Consider the following 18,773-nt stretch of genomic DNA (forward strand, 5'->3'; position numbering starts at 1 on the left):
ACGGACAAAAACCAGCTGAGACTGTCCATATAATTGCTATCGCAATAATAAAGACACTACAGCCGCAGAGTCATGGCGGTAGGAATCAGGCACTTTGAGCTGCCACTCGAGGTCTGTGGTCAAGACACGCGTCGCGCCACTTGGCTTGCCCCCCTCTTCTTGTTCCAAGAATCTGAATATAAGAAGTGCATCGAATGCGGCCACGAATATTTGATTCTAGAACCTCCGAAATCTAGATGTACGCTCAACTTTTGTTCATTTTGGGGATGTATATAAATCGTGATATCCGCAGACAAAATCAGGCAATTATCAACAAAGAATTATGCTTAGAACAGAAGACAGGTGTTCCCGCATTATTTCACAGTTTCTTTGCATCTCTTGGCGGACCGTTACATTCTATTTCTTACCTGTGGTATTTTGTGCACGATGATTAATCATTAGACCGCTCGCTACTTTGGAAGGTGGAAAAAGTTGAGAAAACAGAGGAAGTATCGCAAAGATGCGCCAGGCGTTATTGGTACAGCTACGTCACTGTGCAATCTTGTGTGGTTTTTTTCTTGTCTTTTTTTTTCTTACGAAAACATACAGAGCTAAGTAGATTAGAAAGCTCAGTGCACCCGCCACAGGTGGTCTAGTGGTTATGGTGCTGGACTGCTGACCCGCAGGTCGCGGTATCGAATCCCGGCCGCGGCGGCCGGATTTTCAATGGAGCGCGCGAGAATGCTACAGGCACGTGAACTTAGGTTTAGGTGCACGTTTCGAACCCCAGATGGTCGAAATTTCCGGAGCCCCTAACTACGGCGTCTCTCATAATCGTATCGTGGTTTTGGTACGTTAAACCCCAACAATTATTCTTATATTAGAAACTTGGGTGGCCTTGAAAATCAGCCTGTGCCGCACAATTTATTGGATTTGATTGGAATACAGTTTATTTGTCTAACGGTTATTGCTGCCGCGGTGCCCGCGGCTAGGCATGCAAAGATATGCACAAAAATGACAATTTGTATTAAATGAACTAGTTCTTACGCCTAATACCCCCGTCGCATCGCTTTCTGAACTAATGAAATAAAAAAAAAAACAGAAAGATAAACGAAAGCTTAAACGCGCTCCGGAATTTTCGTTTTCTAAGTAAGTAGCATAAGTACTGTGAAGCTATAACCACGTTTCAAATACTGTAGTTCAGCGCAATAGGGTGAAACGAAGAGGTAGTTCTACGCCTACAGACACACTTATAATGCGCGGAATATGTAGATTCAGTTGCGCGTTAAATAACTCCGCATGGTCAACCCTAGATTAAATCAAAACCCCGGGTTACACGTGTATCGCTCGGCCTGCGCCGAGAGATAACAAGTGTAACCAGAGTTTATTTGATTTCTTCATACGCGTATAACGTGGGTGCCCGAGCCACAACACGCGTAAGAGCCTTGGACTGCGAAACCCGGTCACCCAAAAGAAAGGCAAACAAGTTCGCGTGTCAGTATTAATCTAAACTGCGCAGCGCCACGTAATCAGATCGCGGTTTCGGCACTTGAAACCGCAGCATTCATTTAACTCCAAACACGCGCGTTCACAAAATAGAAATACACGAGATGTATCAAAAGGATGAGAGATGCGAATGTGAGGGGGGCTGCGCGAATGCTCTTGATTAAATTAGACAAGCATCGCGGATGGGCTCTATGCGATATATATTTTTTTTGTCGTGGTAGTAGTTCTTTCGAAGCGCAGCTGTCTCCTCGTTCGTGTGCAAACACAACTTTGAAGATGGAACTCAACGTCGCCTTCGTTCTTTGTCATCTTGTGGCTTGCTGCAATGCCTGACACTGACCCCCACAGTTGTCGTTGTACAGTCTGCGTGGGTTCGTGAAAACCCCGCATCGATCATACGCACGTTTCACACTGCCGCTGAGGCATTAATTCGAATTCCAGTGCAATCTAAGAAAAAACAAGAGACGACTGACTCGTTTTTTTGTGAGTCCTAACTTGCTAAGTATATCACTCTCGTTAAAGAGACACGTGAACTCCCTTCGGAGATTGTTACACTCGCGTAGGAGAGTTGTGGGACTCAAAAGAGAGTTAACGTGACTTTTTAAAGAGAGTTATGTAGTACGTGGCAAGGGAGCACTCACCGAAAAGAGTGAAACATACTCTTTCTTTCTTTTTTAGCGTGCGGTGTTCGGCAACAAAGTTTGCTGGCGAGAACAACGAAGAGAAGATTGCCGAACAACGCTGTGGCTGTCAGCGGGCAAAGGGCTCACCACTTTGCAGGTCATGAAGCGTTCGTTTCCCCAGCCAGCAAGAATGTACGTTTTCTGTAACACACCTTTAAAGTGTATCGACGAAACTGTTCGTTTGAGGCCGGGCAGCTCTCCGTGCCGAAGTGGACGCGTAGGCGCATTAAAAAAAGATGGAAAGAAAATTTAAAGAAAAAAAACCCTGCGGTCGATTTGCTTTCTGTGTCTTCGCTCGTGTCTAAAATTATGCAAAAACTTATTTAGCCTATGTACTTCAGTAATACGTCCTGGCAGGCTAGTTGGTTCATAGCGATAAACTTTCTTAAACTGCGCGAGAAGACGAAGACACAAGTAAGAAAAACGTTCAGAAACACCACGAGCGCTCGTGGTGTTTCTGAATGTTTTTCTTACTTGTGTCTTCGTCTTCTTGCGCAGTTTAAGAAAGTTAGCCTATGTAAAAGCATTCTATGCCTGCCTGTCCTGGCGAGTGCGCAACTTTAGCAGGGCGTTTGTCTTGCTATGCATGGCGGCGAAATTCCTGCTAGCGGTGATCATCGCGCCCTGCAGTTTGCGACAGCAGTGAGCAAGCTTGCAAAAATCGCGGCGTCAGTTATCGATTGCAAGCGTATAAACACAACGACAATGACAACATTGACAGTGAATGTGACAGCTGCATCAAAAGAATTGCGCGTTACGAGTGAAATACGTTCGTCCGGCGGGGGGGGGGGGGGGGGTCAGTGTTTAAGAGCAGCCCTGCTGCTGCACGTAATTGCTGAAACAGCTTGACTTTCCTGCGCAGGCTTTCTTCGGAACGCAGAAAAAAAAGCTCCGCAAAAGGTAATGCAACACAAACAATGAATATTGATTTTCTAGAGTGTTCTACCAGTGTAAAAACTGTTGTTGACATATCCGGCGTAGCTATATTAATTAAAACACTAGTCCCTTAATCATTACAAATTCTTTCATTGTAATGATGAGAAGTCATTGAACTGGGAATGTCGCAGGAGGCAACGTTTCGACAAGAGGACTTGTCTTCGTCAACGCTGCCTTGACGAAGACAGGTACATGGAAACGTCGGCTCAAGCGAAACTCCCTCTTCAAAGATTTCTAATCGCTTCAAACCTCCATCTTCTCCTGAACGTCTATCTCGTTTGTTTCATTGAAAGCGATACAAAAAAAAAATTGCAAGCTTGTTCTGGTGGTCATTGACGTCTCACGCTTGCTTTCATCCACATAGACAGCATTGCATTTTTTTTCAGCTTGATGCACGATAGCAGCAACAACTCGTATATATACACAAGTTTTTAAATAAACTTTTTTTTTAAATCTGGCGACTGAAATGTCTGCAGTGGTTGAGACTGGTCTTGAAAGGGAAAAAAAAGACACGTGCGTAGAAAATGGAATGCCTAGTGCGAAGAAAATAATAATGGAAAGAGTGCGGCGTTGGCTTTTCGTCGTATACTTATTACGCGCATGCGCGCACACGTAAGCAAAGCACGGAAATTATGCCCACACGTTTCCGCGTCAGTTCGACACGGTATAAGCTACAAATACGTCCCCGCAGTACGAAAAGTAAGATACCTTCAGAATAAGCGCAGACCCGATCGCTTAGTTGTTTGATAATACATTTTGTTTAAAGGGCTCATGAAGCACCCCTTGGGCTTGTTGAAAAAACACACCCTGCGGAAAGCTGACACGGCTATGAACTGCTCAGCCAAATATTGCAGTCGTGCGCGCCGCGTAATGGCCACAAGCGGAGCGCGAAGTTGCCGTTTCCCCAGGCACCCTTTTAAACAGAGGCCGGTTCTCACTCTCGTCGGTGCGGGGCGTCTGTCCGTTTACGTCGCGGATCTGTCCGTTTACGTCGCAAGAGACATAGCAAGCTTATTGGCCGATAGCCGACGTAAATCGAGAGCGGCGTTCGGATCAGATGCGCTTCTTGCCGCGGGGTGCCGCCACTTGCCGGCGCCGCACTCCTCAGTACACGGTAACCGCACTCGCGCAAGCGAATCACAGCGGGAGAGCGATCGCGTTTCATGACGCGCGCTGACGTAACTTCTTTCCCCCATGCCATCCCTCCCTGTCTAGCTTCCAGTGCGCTCGTCGGCACGAGAAAAGAGAGAAAGCGCTGGGAGCGTGCGCCAAACCCCCGTAACTCCGCTGATTCTTGACGGATTCGAGAAATTTTTGCGGCAGTCGATTCGGGAGGCAGTACACTCCGATACTGAGGTCATTAGATCATTACTTGGAAAAGTGGTTCATGACCCCTTTAAACAATACCGCGGAGCTCCAGTGCGCGATCACGTTTTGGGGGGGCTGGGCTAAGTGCTGAGACAAGCGGAGTGGCGCGCAATAAATACGCTGTTTGTTTCGAATTCATCGACGGATACGACACGATCCTATAAGCACACGCGCAGTGCATTTTTAGCTGGGAGAAGCAGGCGCGGCCAGTTGGAATATAAGTGGACGACTTTGCATAAGCCGCTGTCGTCTGTGCATGAAAGACGAACGGCCGACGGCGTTCGGTCTGTTTGGCTGTCACGCATAAAACATTTTCGCGTACTGCGAGGGAGGAGATCGCATTTGAATTTCGATCCGAAACCATTCTCTTATGGTGCCCAGTTATGGAGCGGCTCGATGGCGCGGCTGGATCGCATGTGCCGGAAAGGACCCACCGACAGGACCGCAAAACACAATTTATTCCACTTGCGAAGGGCTTCAGATGAAGATTATTGTTTGTTGTTACTGTTGTCTCTCTGTTTTCTTATATCTGTATGAATTTAGGATAGCCGGCACTATAGTTGTGGCAAGATTTTACTTTTTTTAACATTTAGTAAAAAGTAGAAGAATATGAAGTCGTCAGTACAAGAAAGGGTACAAAAACAGTGCTTCGGCGTGATATTGACAAGATAAAGTAAAAAAAATCATAGCAATCTGTTACGTATGTTTGTTGTGCAGTCACACTGTAGTTATGCCGATACGTATTGAAGTCGTATTGCATAAATTACGGCTGCAAGTTGGGAGAATGCTTCACGAGCAAGAATATAAAGGGTTTATAACACGTTTCAAAGCTAATACGGGCTTCCTAAGGCATTACCAAGTGTAGGGACATTCACGTAACGTGTACGTACGCCGTTATAATGTACGATTTGCGGCATCTACAGTACTTTTTTCGAGCAACTGATCGAGAAAGAGAGTGGCTTATCGCTATTCTGTCTGTATATACAAGGAAACTAGCCTCGATAGCGTCACTGCACACCTAGTACAGCATACTTGGCACTTATTAACTATATTATAGTTGAAGTGACGAGACGTCTCGGACCAAGTCAAGGTACAACAAAGGAGAGACGACTAATTGAGCTGGTTCCGTAGTCACTGCGGAATATATAGCTTAATTATACGATGTCCAGCGAGACTGACCACTCCTTGAACTCTTGACAAGAAAAATATAACCACAAACGCAGCATTGTGTGGCAAAGTGTGTGCAACAAGCAACGTGCCATCTTCAATTCACATTGATCTCCAAAAGTGGGAAGTACCAGGGGAGAGCCCAGTCATCTGTAGAGACCTGTCTGCCGACTGTCACCTCCAAGTGGCGCATTTCTAAAATATGTCGATTTGTGGTATATAAGTTGTTCCCATCAACGTTCTTTTCCTTATCGGAATGTGTGAATTTGTTACTAAGAACTATTTCTACCGTACATACGAGGGGTTTTCTGGAAACTCCTGGCGGCTTAAGAACACTCTGTGCCTTCCAGCATGCACGACTATATGCCCTAGACCCAACTCTCAGCCTTCACATTCCCCCAGGACTTCCCCGAGATGACGCTACCCTTCTGTACAGGTTATGGTTGGGTGTCGCATTTACCTACGCGTACGCGTTCCGCATAGGAATGACCGACACCGCAGCTTGTGACCACTGCGGAAGCGATGAAACGATTCAACATATTCTGTGTGACTGTCCACAGTACTGTTCGCAGAGACAGACGCTTTGCAACGCGCTTGATAAACTGGACGACCGAACTCTTTCGGAAGAAAGACTCCTGCGCCACCGACAGGACTTAACGTCACAGAAGAAGGCTGTGCAGGCGCTAATGTGCTTTCTGCGTTCAACCGGTCTTTCAGAACGGCTCTGATAGGACGTCCTGCATGTGTGTGCATGTGTGCATTGTTTGTTTTGTTTTCTCACTCTCTCTCTGTCCTCTTTCCGACCCCTATATCCCCACCCCTGTGCAGGGTAGCAAACCGGTCACTCGCACCAGGTTAACCTCCCTGCCTTTTCCTTTTCATCTATTTCTCTCTCTCTGTGCCTATAAAGAACACGTGACATTATTAATAAGAAATAATGGATTAACAGAATGGTTGCCTGACTGATTCACGAGGACTTTTTTTTCTAGGCAGATTACAAATATTACAACACAAATTGACTGGTGCCAGTTACCATTGTCAGTGCGAAGGATATTTGGGTGAAACATCGGCGAAAAACGCATAGGCATTTTGTACACGTTTCATGAAATCTCTGATCATTTTCATTTTTCCATAATGCCACATATCCTGTGTTTATTGACGTTCCGTTGTCTTTTTATTACTTCCTCTTTTATTTACATCACTTAGGATTCTCCTTCTACGTTTTTGCTGATGTTATTTCCGGTACTGTTGCTTGACTCACCACCACCACTTCCCAACACGGCAAGTAACGGACGGTGCATACTAAAGTACGGAACGTACTTACGCGTTTTCGAGTGATCAAGGACTCGACATGACGGCTGTTCGTGATATGACACGCCAGCGTTATACGACACCGTTATAATGCTGGATTGTGCATTTTATGTTCCTGATGGCACACGTGTGTTTGTGACGTGTTAGTTCACGTTGATATGGTTTTTTTTTTGCTTTGCTTTCTCTGCTTTTATGTCTACTCTTTCCTGAGTAATAAATTCGAAATGGGATGGCTCACTCTAACAAATCTAACAAAGCCTAGTCGGTCGTTTAAAGCTTCCAACCCATTCAAAAGAGCTCAGACTTAATTCATCGTCATCAGCCGTCGCATCAACAAAGTGGACATAATGCCTTACAGATGTGTAGCTGGTACCTCGCTTCTGCGTAGAATGACGAATAATGGCGTAGTGGGTGCTTCCCAACTTCACAAAAATTATGATTTATGGCGTAGTGGGTACCTTCCTAGTGTACCTGTATTAGTAGCCCCAAAAGGGTTTACAACGGGCTCAGTAAATGCCGCTCTCCCTGTTTTCGCTGTGACTGCGCTGCGCTTTCCGCGCAGGCCTGGCGTTTTTTATCATCCTTCCTCTAAAGAAAAAAAAAGTGTGCTTAGGAGAGGTTGGAATAATAAGTGATGCCAACCGCTTATATTATAGTTCAGCTACATAATAAACTTGTGCCTGCTCAAGGAAACATGCACACAAAATAGAAAATTAAATAAAATGTAAAATAGCACTCGGAATGACGCTAATGCATATTTTTTAGAAAGTTCAACTGGTTCAGGTATTTCGCCGCGCCGAATCTCTGTACGGTAATAACTCGTGCTTGCGAAAGTTCTCATACAAAAATCGATGAGCACAACTTTCGAGATTTCTCCCTCGCTTTTCAGGACGCAGATATCGATCGCTTTTGCTTATATATGCTAATTTACTTCGCTAAAAGCAGTGCGTGTAAGTATACCTTATTTGAATAACTGTAAAACGCGTAGCGCCTACAAATAGTGCAATAAAGTCGATGTCAACGCAAAGAACACCGACTTTCGTCTGTTTTAAATAGCAAAACCCTCAAGCAGAAAGATGCTTTCCACTTGATCTCTCTTTGTTTTCATTTATGGTTGCGCAAGGTGTGTTGCGCAAGGTATATGGAGGTAGCACTCTAGTTTTGCTGCTCATAATTTCTTTTAACAGCCACGCCAAGTTTATCACGTCAAGTTATAGTGACGCGCGTGACAGCTGTTGATTCAGTTGCCTACTAAGAACCTTTTTTAGTGTTTATGCAAAATAAAAGGGCAAATATAGTACTTCTTTATAGAATGCAGTGCATGCGTTCGCGTGCTTCGTGAACTATACGTACAGGCAAGGCGCCCATGAATTTAGTCAAGATGCAAACCCCGTGCTCGCAGAGCTGTTCTCCCTAGACCTGGATACGATTGAATCAACGCGTGTCGGTCTGAAAAACTTTGTGCGAATATATACTGCCCGACAACCAACTTCCTTTAAAGGATGACTTCCGCGTGGCGACTTATAGATTGCATTGTTATGAGACTTTTCTAAACCTGACTGCTTTGTTTATACGTTGTCAGGCACACCACGAGTGGCATGCGTGAAAGTCGTCAGAACTTTGGCGTTCATTTTCTATTCTAGAAGTTCAGTACAGACACGTGCCGAAGTGAACGTTTAATTAAGGCCCAACCATTGAGTATATAGTCAGTCCCAATTTCTCCAGAGACACTCGGCAAACGCTAAGCTCCTTGTACTGAGCTCCCATTCTGGTTCACAATATCGTACGGACCAGTACTGGAGTTGTATACGTTTAAGCAGGGTAGGAAGTAAAAACGTCGTGCACATCCTGAGGCATCTTTCGTTATGTGACCGTGCAAGGAAGTGCAAATAGGGTGAGAACGATCAAGGGATCCTGCAGAACTTACATTTCTGGTTCCCTGAATTTCCCCCTTGTCTTTTTTTTTACTTTTATGCCACGATAACAACAAACCTTGTTCCGCGGTTATGAATCTTTATCGAGATTCTGATTCTCTTGCGTTAAGAAAATCAGCTGTTACGAACAGCTGACTTTTTTTGTTGTCCTTTATTTTTTTTTCCACATGACGCTGCGCTGATAGACCCGTTATATATTTTATTACTGTTCGGATACATATCGTCCCTTCGCACAGGCAGCATCTGATTCGAAACACCGCGTCTGCGGCAAATGTCGCGCTCCCGGCCACATGCATTCAGATTGCGCTCAGAAACCGCGGTGCTTCAATCGCTGGTGAAACACCGCGGCTGCAGGCTGCAAGGCCAGTCTGGGATTTGGCGCTTACCTTTCTTCAGAACGTGCGATGGCCCGTAATCCCACGCCATCTTGGGACATGCTGCGATCCATTGTGCCCATGATCTCCGGAAGTCGCGGCTCTCGCACACTCAAGATAAACACGAGCGGTGACGACGGTCAGTTCGTAAACAGGAACGACGTGTAGTGGATAAAGCTAAACACTTTTTCTTTAAAAGTCTTAACTAACACGCTGCGCGGAGACAACTACGTAGGTGGTCGCTTAACGAATCTGTCAACAAGTGTTCTCGTTTACATAGGAAAAGGACGAACAAATAACGCGCCGATGACGAAGTCCATTCACGAGATAGACGGAAATGATAAGATCAACAAGCGATTGCGAAGACGGAAGTAGCGAACTGGATATATCAGGGCGAACGAGCAGCTGATTCTGTGCACTTCCGGAAGATTGACGAGTCGGCAGAAGGGGGAATGATGCTCCTTGGACGTGATCAGCTGCTTGGTTTTTGAGGTAGGGGCAGCGGCTTGATCAGTGTCGTGACAGCGGACGAGCAGTGAGCAGGTGATGTAGGAAGGAGCGAGGCCAAGAAACAGGAACAAAGTGCCGGTCGCACTACCTTCTATTTAGCTCGTCTGACCGATGCAGTATGTAGATGGAGACGTACACACGAAAAAGCCGCGGTAACGAGCCGCGGTAACGAAGACCAAAAGTCAGTCGAAGTATGCAAAGGTGTGAATGTGCAGAGATGCGCGCGTGTGAGTGGTCCCTGTAGTGAAGGGGGCGGCGGTCGGACGCCTGACAAGCGGGGCCGCGCGCGAGCGAAGCCGGCACCCCGGCGGACCCGGGTTGAGCGCGAGACGCGGACTGGCACCGGGCACCGCGGCAGAAGCGCTTCCCCTCGTTTCCTCCTCTCCTTCTTTCTACTCTCCGCCTCCGACTTTGGTGCTAGCCGCTTCTCTTCGCCCTCTCTCACTCCCTCGTGCCATTCGGAGCCCGGACCCCGGCTTTTCGCGCGCTACGGGCCAGGAGTGGAAGTACGCTCCCTCTCGTTCACCCCAATTCTCCCACTCTCTCCCTGCTCTAACGCTGATGCGAGTAGGGCGCACCTAGCGACGCGCGCCGGAAAGCGTCCTCAGGACCCCGCATCCGCCCGCATTCGCCAGAACTTCCCTCGGCATCGCTGCCAGTGGGCACTAATATACCTCCGCTTACAATTACCGCAGTGCGATGTGCTACACATAACACGGCGGAACTGCCGTCCAACTTCACTGGCGGTATTCTCGAATGCGACGAGGCGCTCAGTCGTATATAACGCTTACATATGGCAAACGCGCAGCAAATCAAATTTTAACTGTCAGTGGTTTCAAGATATGCTGATGCTCAATAATCCACGGATTCCATTAAAAATGCAAAAGCGAGAGAAAGAGAGAAAATAAAAGGAAATCATTCGACTTCTGCACCGTCTGTAAAAAAATGTTATGTAGCTAACTCGTGCTTACCCTGATACACTCATATTATCATAGTTCGAGTTTGTGTGCAGGCGACAAAACACACCCTTACTCTGTGATATTCATTTAATCACCCGTATGTATGTATGTATGTATGTATGTATGTATGTATGTATGTATGTATGTATGTATGTATGTATGTATGTATGTATGTATGTATGTATGTATGTATGTATGTATGTATGTATGTATGTATGTATGTATGTATGTATGTATGTATGAAAAGTGAACGAAAGGTAACGCTTTGTTGAGAACCAACAGCCACTACCACCCTAATGGCCCGTTCGGACAGCGTCAAATAGACTTTACTAACAAGGAGCGTTGTGAAATCGTTTCCAGATAATGGCTGATCCTAAGTCCTCATGACCTTTTGGTTTGAATTGCCAATGTGCAACGCCACGTTTCGGTAACTTTCATGTTCTAAAAAATGTGTGACACTGCATCCGGTGAAACAGGAAACAATCATAACATTATTGTACATGAAAGAGAGACATAAAGGGCACGTCAATTAGCCGGATTATTTCATCAGTGAGTCCAGATTACGATGTAACATGCACCATTAATTTTTCAGTCACACTGCTCTCGTTGTCTCAATGTTAAATATCAAAATTTATTAAATTTTAAGGTTTTGAGCGCGAAAACCACGACCATGATTGCGAGGCACGCCGTAATGGTGTACTGCAGAACAAGTTGGCCACCTAAGGTTTTTTAGCATGCACCTAAATCTAACACACACAGACACATACAAAAAAAAACTGAAGGCGAGAATGGGAGCATTATACGTGTTAATTTTTCCCTTCCTCTTAGTGTAGAGTAGCAAAGGAGATGTAATTGCAGGCCATTTCCCTGTCTTTCCCTCTTATCTCTCTCTCTACCTAAATGTATTTACAAAAACGTTTTTTTTTAACTTTGACCCCGTCGAAATGCGGGCGCCGTGTCCGGGGATCAAACCCGCGCCCTCTTACTTACCAGCGCGACCTCACATGCGCTAATCCACGACGGCGGGTGTCGTTATTTTCAATCATCACGATCGTATATCTGTACACGAAGGTCTCCTAAAATAAACCAGCTCCCGCATTTATAGCCCCCTCAGTCTTACTTAAGCGAATCACTAAGGATAAGTCGCTTGCGTGGTGGCCCACGCGGCAGTGAAAGAACGGCGCCATTTCTGAGCTCTGCGACAATCTAGTTAAAAAAAAAAAGACGTTCGCAAGTCAGATCAAGTTCACTTAATTAAGTTATCTCTATTGCTTTAGCCAGTAAGGGCGCTGGTCTTGTTTCTGTGAACAATGACTATTCGTCGAGCTTGTCCTCACATGTCCCACAACTCTGAATAGAGCTCGATTGACTTTAGAAAGGTTCTTGTATATATAATACGGGCCCGGCTCCAAACTATGGAGTTGCGCTGCTGAGCTCGACGTCGTTGGTACAATACCGGATGCCGTAGGCAAATTTTGATTGAGGATCCGCGTTAAAGAAGTTCAAGTGTCCAGGTCAATCTGCAGTCTCTATTTAGAACTTGCTCCATACGATGAGATTGTAGTTTTGACACGTGAAACACCAGAATTTTCTTTTTGTTTCAAGGTTTAGGGTGAGGAGGGTAGGAGTGGGGAAGCAACAAAGAAGTTCAGCTCTCTAGTTGAATTCAACACAGACGGGCGCAATATGCGTCAATAGTCGCCTAACAGGAAGAGGCTGATATTGCGGAACTAAACTCTGGCAGCCTGTTAGCGGCTTAACCATGAAAAACAGGCGCGTGAAGTAGCGGTACAGCGGAGGGGGCTTACGACGACGCGTTAATGAACGAAGCTGCAGGCCTGGTTACGGATTCTACATTACACCAGGAAAGTTAACGGAAAAAAGAACCGAGAAGCAAAGTGTTGCTGCTGAATCCCCTTTTGTTTTTTCTTGACCAAGATGGAAGGATAGTGTGAATCAACGTTTCATTATGCAGCTTAATGCAAAAGTAAGCACAGGGCCTCTAGATACTCATTTTATTTTATTCCATTTTATTTTCTGGCGGTTATTACCGGGCGTCTGCGTTTTTTCTCGACGGAGTATCTCACAAATAAAGAAAAAAAATCACGACGCAGTAGATTCGTCATAAATGATGTCAGTACTTATCAGAAAGCAATGTCAATACTGCAGACTTAGTAGTGCCCAAAAGAACCCTATGCAGTCCATTCGCGGCCACATCGAGTGCTGAGAGCGCAGCGAAATAAGTCTAGCAGCCAGAGGAATTGCTACGGCGTTTGGAAAACTACACTTAGAGCTGCTAAAGCTGCGCCCAGTGTGTTTTGCGTGGTTCGAGGTAAGAACAGCAGAGAAGGCCAATCCGTAACAGTGCCGTCATATGGATCTAATGAAAATATCTCTAAGAGATTAATTATTCATTAATCGCCGTTAGGTGAACGGTTTCGTGAAACAAAGCAGAGAACACCAAATGCGCTGCTTTGAATAACCCCTCAACGATTTTTTTTATTTGCCGAGCTTGAACACATTACACTCGATAATTATTATCATGAAACGTCAAACACTCATACATTTTCTGAACTGGTCTGCCGCATGCGCTCACAAGAAAGTCAGCGAGCTGCTTCCGCCATCGTACACAGGTGGAAAAAAAACGAATGTACTGAAACAAAAACCGCCATTAATAGGTAAGCCAGTGTGCAGTCCACCGAGTTAAAAGTTCCCGTATGCAATCATCACAACCCATTGATCGTGCTGGTGTGTTTGTCTGGAGGCAAATGGTATGATAGATAAGGCGCGGAGACGTTTCATTCCTCTTAGTGAATTCGTACTTATAATATACACGGTGGCAGAATGTTAGCGGCTGTTATTCCCGCGACACAACAGATATTCTGAGTGGGCCATTAGAAGCGCCGTATACGTTATGGCCGGTAATAAACGTTGCACTGTCGCGGAATAAAGAACGATTCCGCGTAATTTATCACAGATGTTTACCACGACGTATCGTCTCGCTAAGTGAAGCGTAAATGAATAACGAAATGACAGGTAATGTGACGACTGCCAGCTGCTGCAGCAAAAATGGGGTACGCGACGCTCCTGTGCGGAAACAGGTAGAACCACGTGGGGACCCCGGCACTAAAGCTCTCTGTTATCTGAAACAGTGTTTAAGTGACCGCGAATATATGCCGCAATCTTTTCAAGTCCGGTTCCATTGCTGGACAACCACTGCTTTTTTTTTCACGCCACATATGCGTGCCACATTATCCTCGAATTTGAGAAATGTGTACACCTCAGCACTCTACCAGCGTGCCTCTTTTACTGCACTGCGACGTGCTACAATTCCATCGCTTCTATAACGGTCATGAGCGCAAGATTCTTTTTTTTGTCTTTCTGGTTGCCATTGTATACCTCAGTACTTAAAGCTGAACGGAGCTCAGCTTCAAGTACTGAAGACGCAGCGAGCACTTCACGGTGCACGCCAATCTCATCTCTGTCTGCACGTGCGTACTGCTGGCGTATGTACACATAGAGTCCTGCACACCCCCGGATATGTTGTTTTGTGGGCCGCTGCGAAGCATTTCATAAGATGCGACTAAAGCATGAATGTTATGTTTCAATCGTCGGTTTGGTCTCTTCTGTCACACGTTATATACACTTTAAACACGTTGCGCACAAAGCTTTATTGCCTTTGTCTTACTGTTTTAATTTGCCAGTTTTTGAAAACGTGCGTCTTAAAGGATACAAGAAAAAAAAAAGGGGGGGGGGGTAATGTTGACGAGACCGTCAGTGACAGAAAACATCGTTCAATTTGTCCTGTTGTTGTCGTCCTGCTCCGCTAGTGGAACATATTGGAAACAGAAATGACGCGAAAAGGACAGATAGAGTAGGAAATAGGATGGAAGAAGCCAGTCGTATTCGCTGTCTCACTTCGATGTCTGCGTCACTTGAAGTATGCACAGCAACTGCATGAAAGCACACGCTATGGAACCATTTCCTGTAAAACTCAGGTGTAGGAGTACGAAACATTTCGACAGCCAAGGCGAGATCATGCTGTCTCTCTATCATTATTTTCGCTCACCGTGCATAGAAGACGCGAGAAACCCTTGAATGAGTGTACAGTCTACGTACCGACATGTTTTTCTGAGATACCGACCCCGTCATGCGCTGCAGAAGAAAGGATTACTACGCAGGCGAGAAACATCTGCGACAGAGTGGCACCGCTGGTTGTGTGATAGACACGAAATGCGAAGCACGCCTTAAACTTGTCTGTAAAGCTTGCTACTATAAATATTGTTCTATTCGAGCAAGTGGCTGGCGCCGGATCAGGGATCTCCTGGAGCTTTCCTCAGACTTGTATTAGCTCGAAGGCGCTTTGCGGCGCGGCTCCCCTTGAGATATGGACGACTTGCAGCGAGGCGTCTCAAGGCTTCGACAAGTTTATGCGACCCTCGTATATTGCTTTTATTGCACGTGCTCTCTCAGTGGTCAGACGAAAGCTTGAAATTGAATCTACGTTACTTTAGAGGCTGAACACGACAGGCTTACGAGGATGCAAGGTTAAGAGGGTGTTCAATCTATCGGCCGCTGTTTGCATAATTAGCGTCTTGAGGGGCAACCGCGGACCCGCCACGGTGGTCTAGTGGTTACGGTGATCGACAGCTGACCCGCAGGTCGCGGGATCAAATCCCGGCCGCGGCGCCCGCATTTTCGGTGGAGGCGAAAATGCTTGAGGCCCGTGTGGTTAGATTTAGGTGCATGTTAAAAAATCCCAGGCGGTTTAAATTTCCGGAGCCCTCCACTACGGCGTCTCTCATAATCATATCGCGGTTTTGAGACGATAAACCCCAACAATTATTATTATGAGGGGCAAGCGAAACTTACATAGAGAATCTTTTGCCAGAGCGCAACCTAATAAAGGCCCAACGAAAGTCACATTTATTGTCACTTCGATACCCGCTGCGCTAAGCCAGATGCACCACCTTCTGCGACTCCTGCTACGTAGCATGATATTTACTCCTAAAGGTAAAGTTCTGCCACCAGCACATAATACGACTGCGAAGGAAGTCTAACGAAATAGTTCTGACATTTTAGAGACGTATCATACCTACAGCGGCGCTACGGCCAACCAATGGAATGATATTAAAATCTTTTAAAATAGAAATTCCGCTTTTTCTTGACACAGTTCAATATCCCACGTGTGTCAGTGCTTCAGTACTTTGCCACACTGTGCCCGGTGTGTCGCGGTATCTCTCAGCGAGGCATCTGGTTAGTACCTTTTTTAAACCGATCCATATTTTACGGGCAGCGCTAACGACGACGTTTTACTACTCTTGGGCGCATCGTCCTGGGGCTTAAGTAGACCAGCCTTTCCCCAGAACGCATATACGTCGTAGTTGATACGATTAAAGGCATAACTATCCCGTCACTGTCCTTAAAGAGTCGACAAAATAGGCATGGCGACGGCGGTGAGGGGGCCGAAGTGACATCTGGGAAAAAGCTGAGATACGGCCAGTAAAACTTTCCATGATTTCGACGTGCATTCGCCGTATTTAGAAATTGAGCATGTAATGAAACACGGCGCCAGTTTGTGACTGCCTTCACCGCATAAAATTGCGTACATGTAACAAATAGAACCGGCTTCGATGTTTTACAACAAAAATCTCATTGAATGACTTTCCTCCTGTAAAGCGTGCTCTGCCCCACCACTTAGCTCATTCGGGGGAAGCACATTTTTTTCGGTTTGGTGGCACAAAAGTATATACATTTACGTCTGTCCATGTCACCTTCGTGTTCTGTCCGTGTCATCTTCATTATTTCGTTGTCGAAACTGTATTTCATTGCACAGGTACTGACACTTTTACCAAACGGAACTAGTGCTGGAAAGACGCCCAATAAACCACCGGCCGTCAACGTCCACCTATTTTCTGAAGTGTTTAGCGCCTTACAGAAATGTCATCCTTGTTGACATTCTATGTATTTCAAGAGTTTCTATAACCTTCAGCAAACTTGCTTTGAGAAATTTGTTAAAACTTTACTTTCCCGTTTTAAGCTAGTTTGTTCTTACCAGCCCAGTATACCGGTAAACACGACGTGACGCTGCGTGCGAAGCGGGTGGGCTTTCCTTTTCAGTACTCGGAAGCACCTCAAAAGTAAGCGTCTTGCGCTTTCGATCGATCAAGTATGGCATGCGCAACCACAACTCACAACAACGGCGACGACGGCGGCAAAAGCAGGAAAGAAAAATGCTCCGATTTCGTGACCTTTGGTGCGAAACGCTAGTGTGCTACATTATCCCCTGCAACGTGACGTTCCATTCGTTCTATGCGCGCTCATCAAAAAGCTGGCGCGGCGTCGCAGCGGAGCGCTAATTACGCGCGACGTGCCCGTCCTTTCGCCATAATCACAACTCAAGCCCCGTGAATGGCAGGGGTGAGCGGACGGATGGCAGCCCTAGAGCCGGCAGACCCGTCCCGTGGCGCGCATTCCGGCTGTCGGATTACTGATCTCATGGGCGGGCGCGGATCCGTCCTCCTGGCCGGCTTCATTATTCACGAGCCGAGTTGCAATGCCGCCAGTGCTGGCTAATGCCGCAGGTGATTTCGACTGTGTGGGAGCGTGCGCGTGTCTTCCTGCGGCCGCACGGATGGATGCGCGACTCGCCGCGGCCCTTTTGTCTCGGGCTCTTCCGTATGATTTCGATGCGAGCGTCGCGTTTTGGAGCGCAAAACACGCGCGCACGTGCGCTCACTCCTCCAGCGTCTGTCACGTCAGGCGTCAAGACTTCTGCGAGAGTCCTAGGCAGTGCTTTCTTTATATTATTACCGCGTCTCGGTGACCTTTAGGCAAGAAGTGATGCCGCATTTGCACGATTGTAACGAGCCCTTTTTTTTCGCAAATGTAGCCCTCAAATATGTGCGCGCGTTACAATCGGGCTCAAAAGCGAAATCAGTATTAAGTTGCTTTTAGTTCAGCCTTCCTAATGTAAAATTACCTGCGCGTTGCAACCGGCGGCGCGCTAGAATCGCGCAAATACGGCAATTCTTTAGGCGTAGCATCAACACGTACTAAAGATAAAATAAGAAGCGTGTTGTATTGAACACGCACTTAATAAAAACAATGTGCATAGCCGATATTTGTGAGCACGCGCGCTTATCCCTTTGTCCTTGTGACATGCGCCCTTGTTGCGTTTGCGCACCGCTCACCGCCTATCAGCCGGCGCCCAAGTCTGGCTCTTCCGTTCCGGACGATAATCTGCTATCGCGCATGTGCGTTGACATGTTCTCCCTCGCCCTTTGATCACGGCGTTCCTTTATAAAGGACTGCGGATCACGCCGTGGGCGCTTCTTTTTGTACACCTTCTTTCGGCAAGCATGCTGCATTAAAAGTACGTTCTTCCTTCTCGAGGCGTCTTCTTCTCCCGGCTTGGAGCCCAACTCGGCCAAACATAACACCCTGCAATACCAACTTCCTGCGCAACTCTGGGCGTCTCTTTACAAATATGTTGTCTCGGCTGATTTCACCGCTATTACGTAATACGCGTATAATGTTATGTTGTAGGTGTCACATGACAATGCCATGACAATGCCATGACAATGCATGACAATGCCATGTGCGCGTCGCTGCTAAACAGATGGCGACGCTTCCACGTTTTTGAAAGGTAATGAACGGGGAAACAAAAACTTATTACTATTTTTTTAATAGAAATGCATAGAAAATGATTCTACGATTATATACAAAGAGAAAAAAAAAAGCCTATTTGCCACAAAAGCGCGTCCTGCTCAGCATATGTTGTTTATATACTATGGTGCACTAATAAATTATTTTGTTTGCCATACTTCACCTTTCAAGCATTTTAATTGGATGAACAATAATATCAAGCTTAACTTCACACGTGCATAGAGTACTAGGTGAGTCATTGGTAAAAAGGTGATTTCCATGAGGCATTTGTTTTTCAGCACAATGGATAGTTTTGAAGGGGCTATCATATATCAAACCACGCACTGCCGTTTCTGTCGTCGTATACCATTTCAAACCGTTCTACGCAGGAAGCGTCTC

At 46.2% G+C, this 18,773-nt stretch overlaps 1 protein-coding gene across 5 annotated transcripts in view; it reads right to left on the bottom strand.

The window, feature by feature from the left end:
- Positions 1-18,773, bottom strand: part of LOC119378124 (potassium channel subfamily T member 1) — a 613,885-nt gene that overhangs the window by 312,149 nt on the left and 282,963 nt on the right. Inside the window, exon 1 of one of the 5 annotated variants that reach the window (XM_049415517.1) lies at positions 9,271-9,663. The exons of the other annotated variants lie outside the window; for them this stretch is intronic. Coding sequence (XP_049271474.1) covers positions 9,271-9,341 — 71 coding nt within the window. The 5' untranslated portion in view covers positions 9,342-9,663. Of the gene's footprint in view, positions 1-9,270; positions 9,664-18,773 lie in introns of those variants that run through there. 5 annotated transcript variants of the gene reach the window in all.

The sequence above is a fragment of the Rhipicephalus sanguineus genome, chromosome 1, assembly GCF_013339695.2.
Source record: "Rhipicephalus sanguineus isolate Rsan-2018 chromosome 1, BIME_Rsan_1.4, whole genome shotgun sequence".
NCBI lineage: Eukaryota > Metazoa > Arthropoda > Arachnida > Ixodida > Ixodidae > Rhipicephalus > Rhipicephalus sanguineus.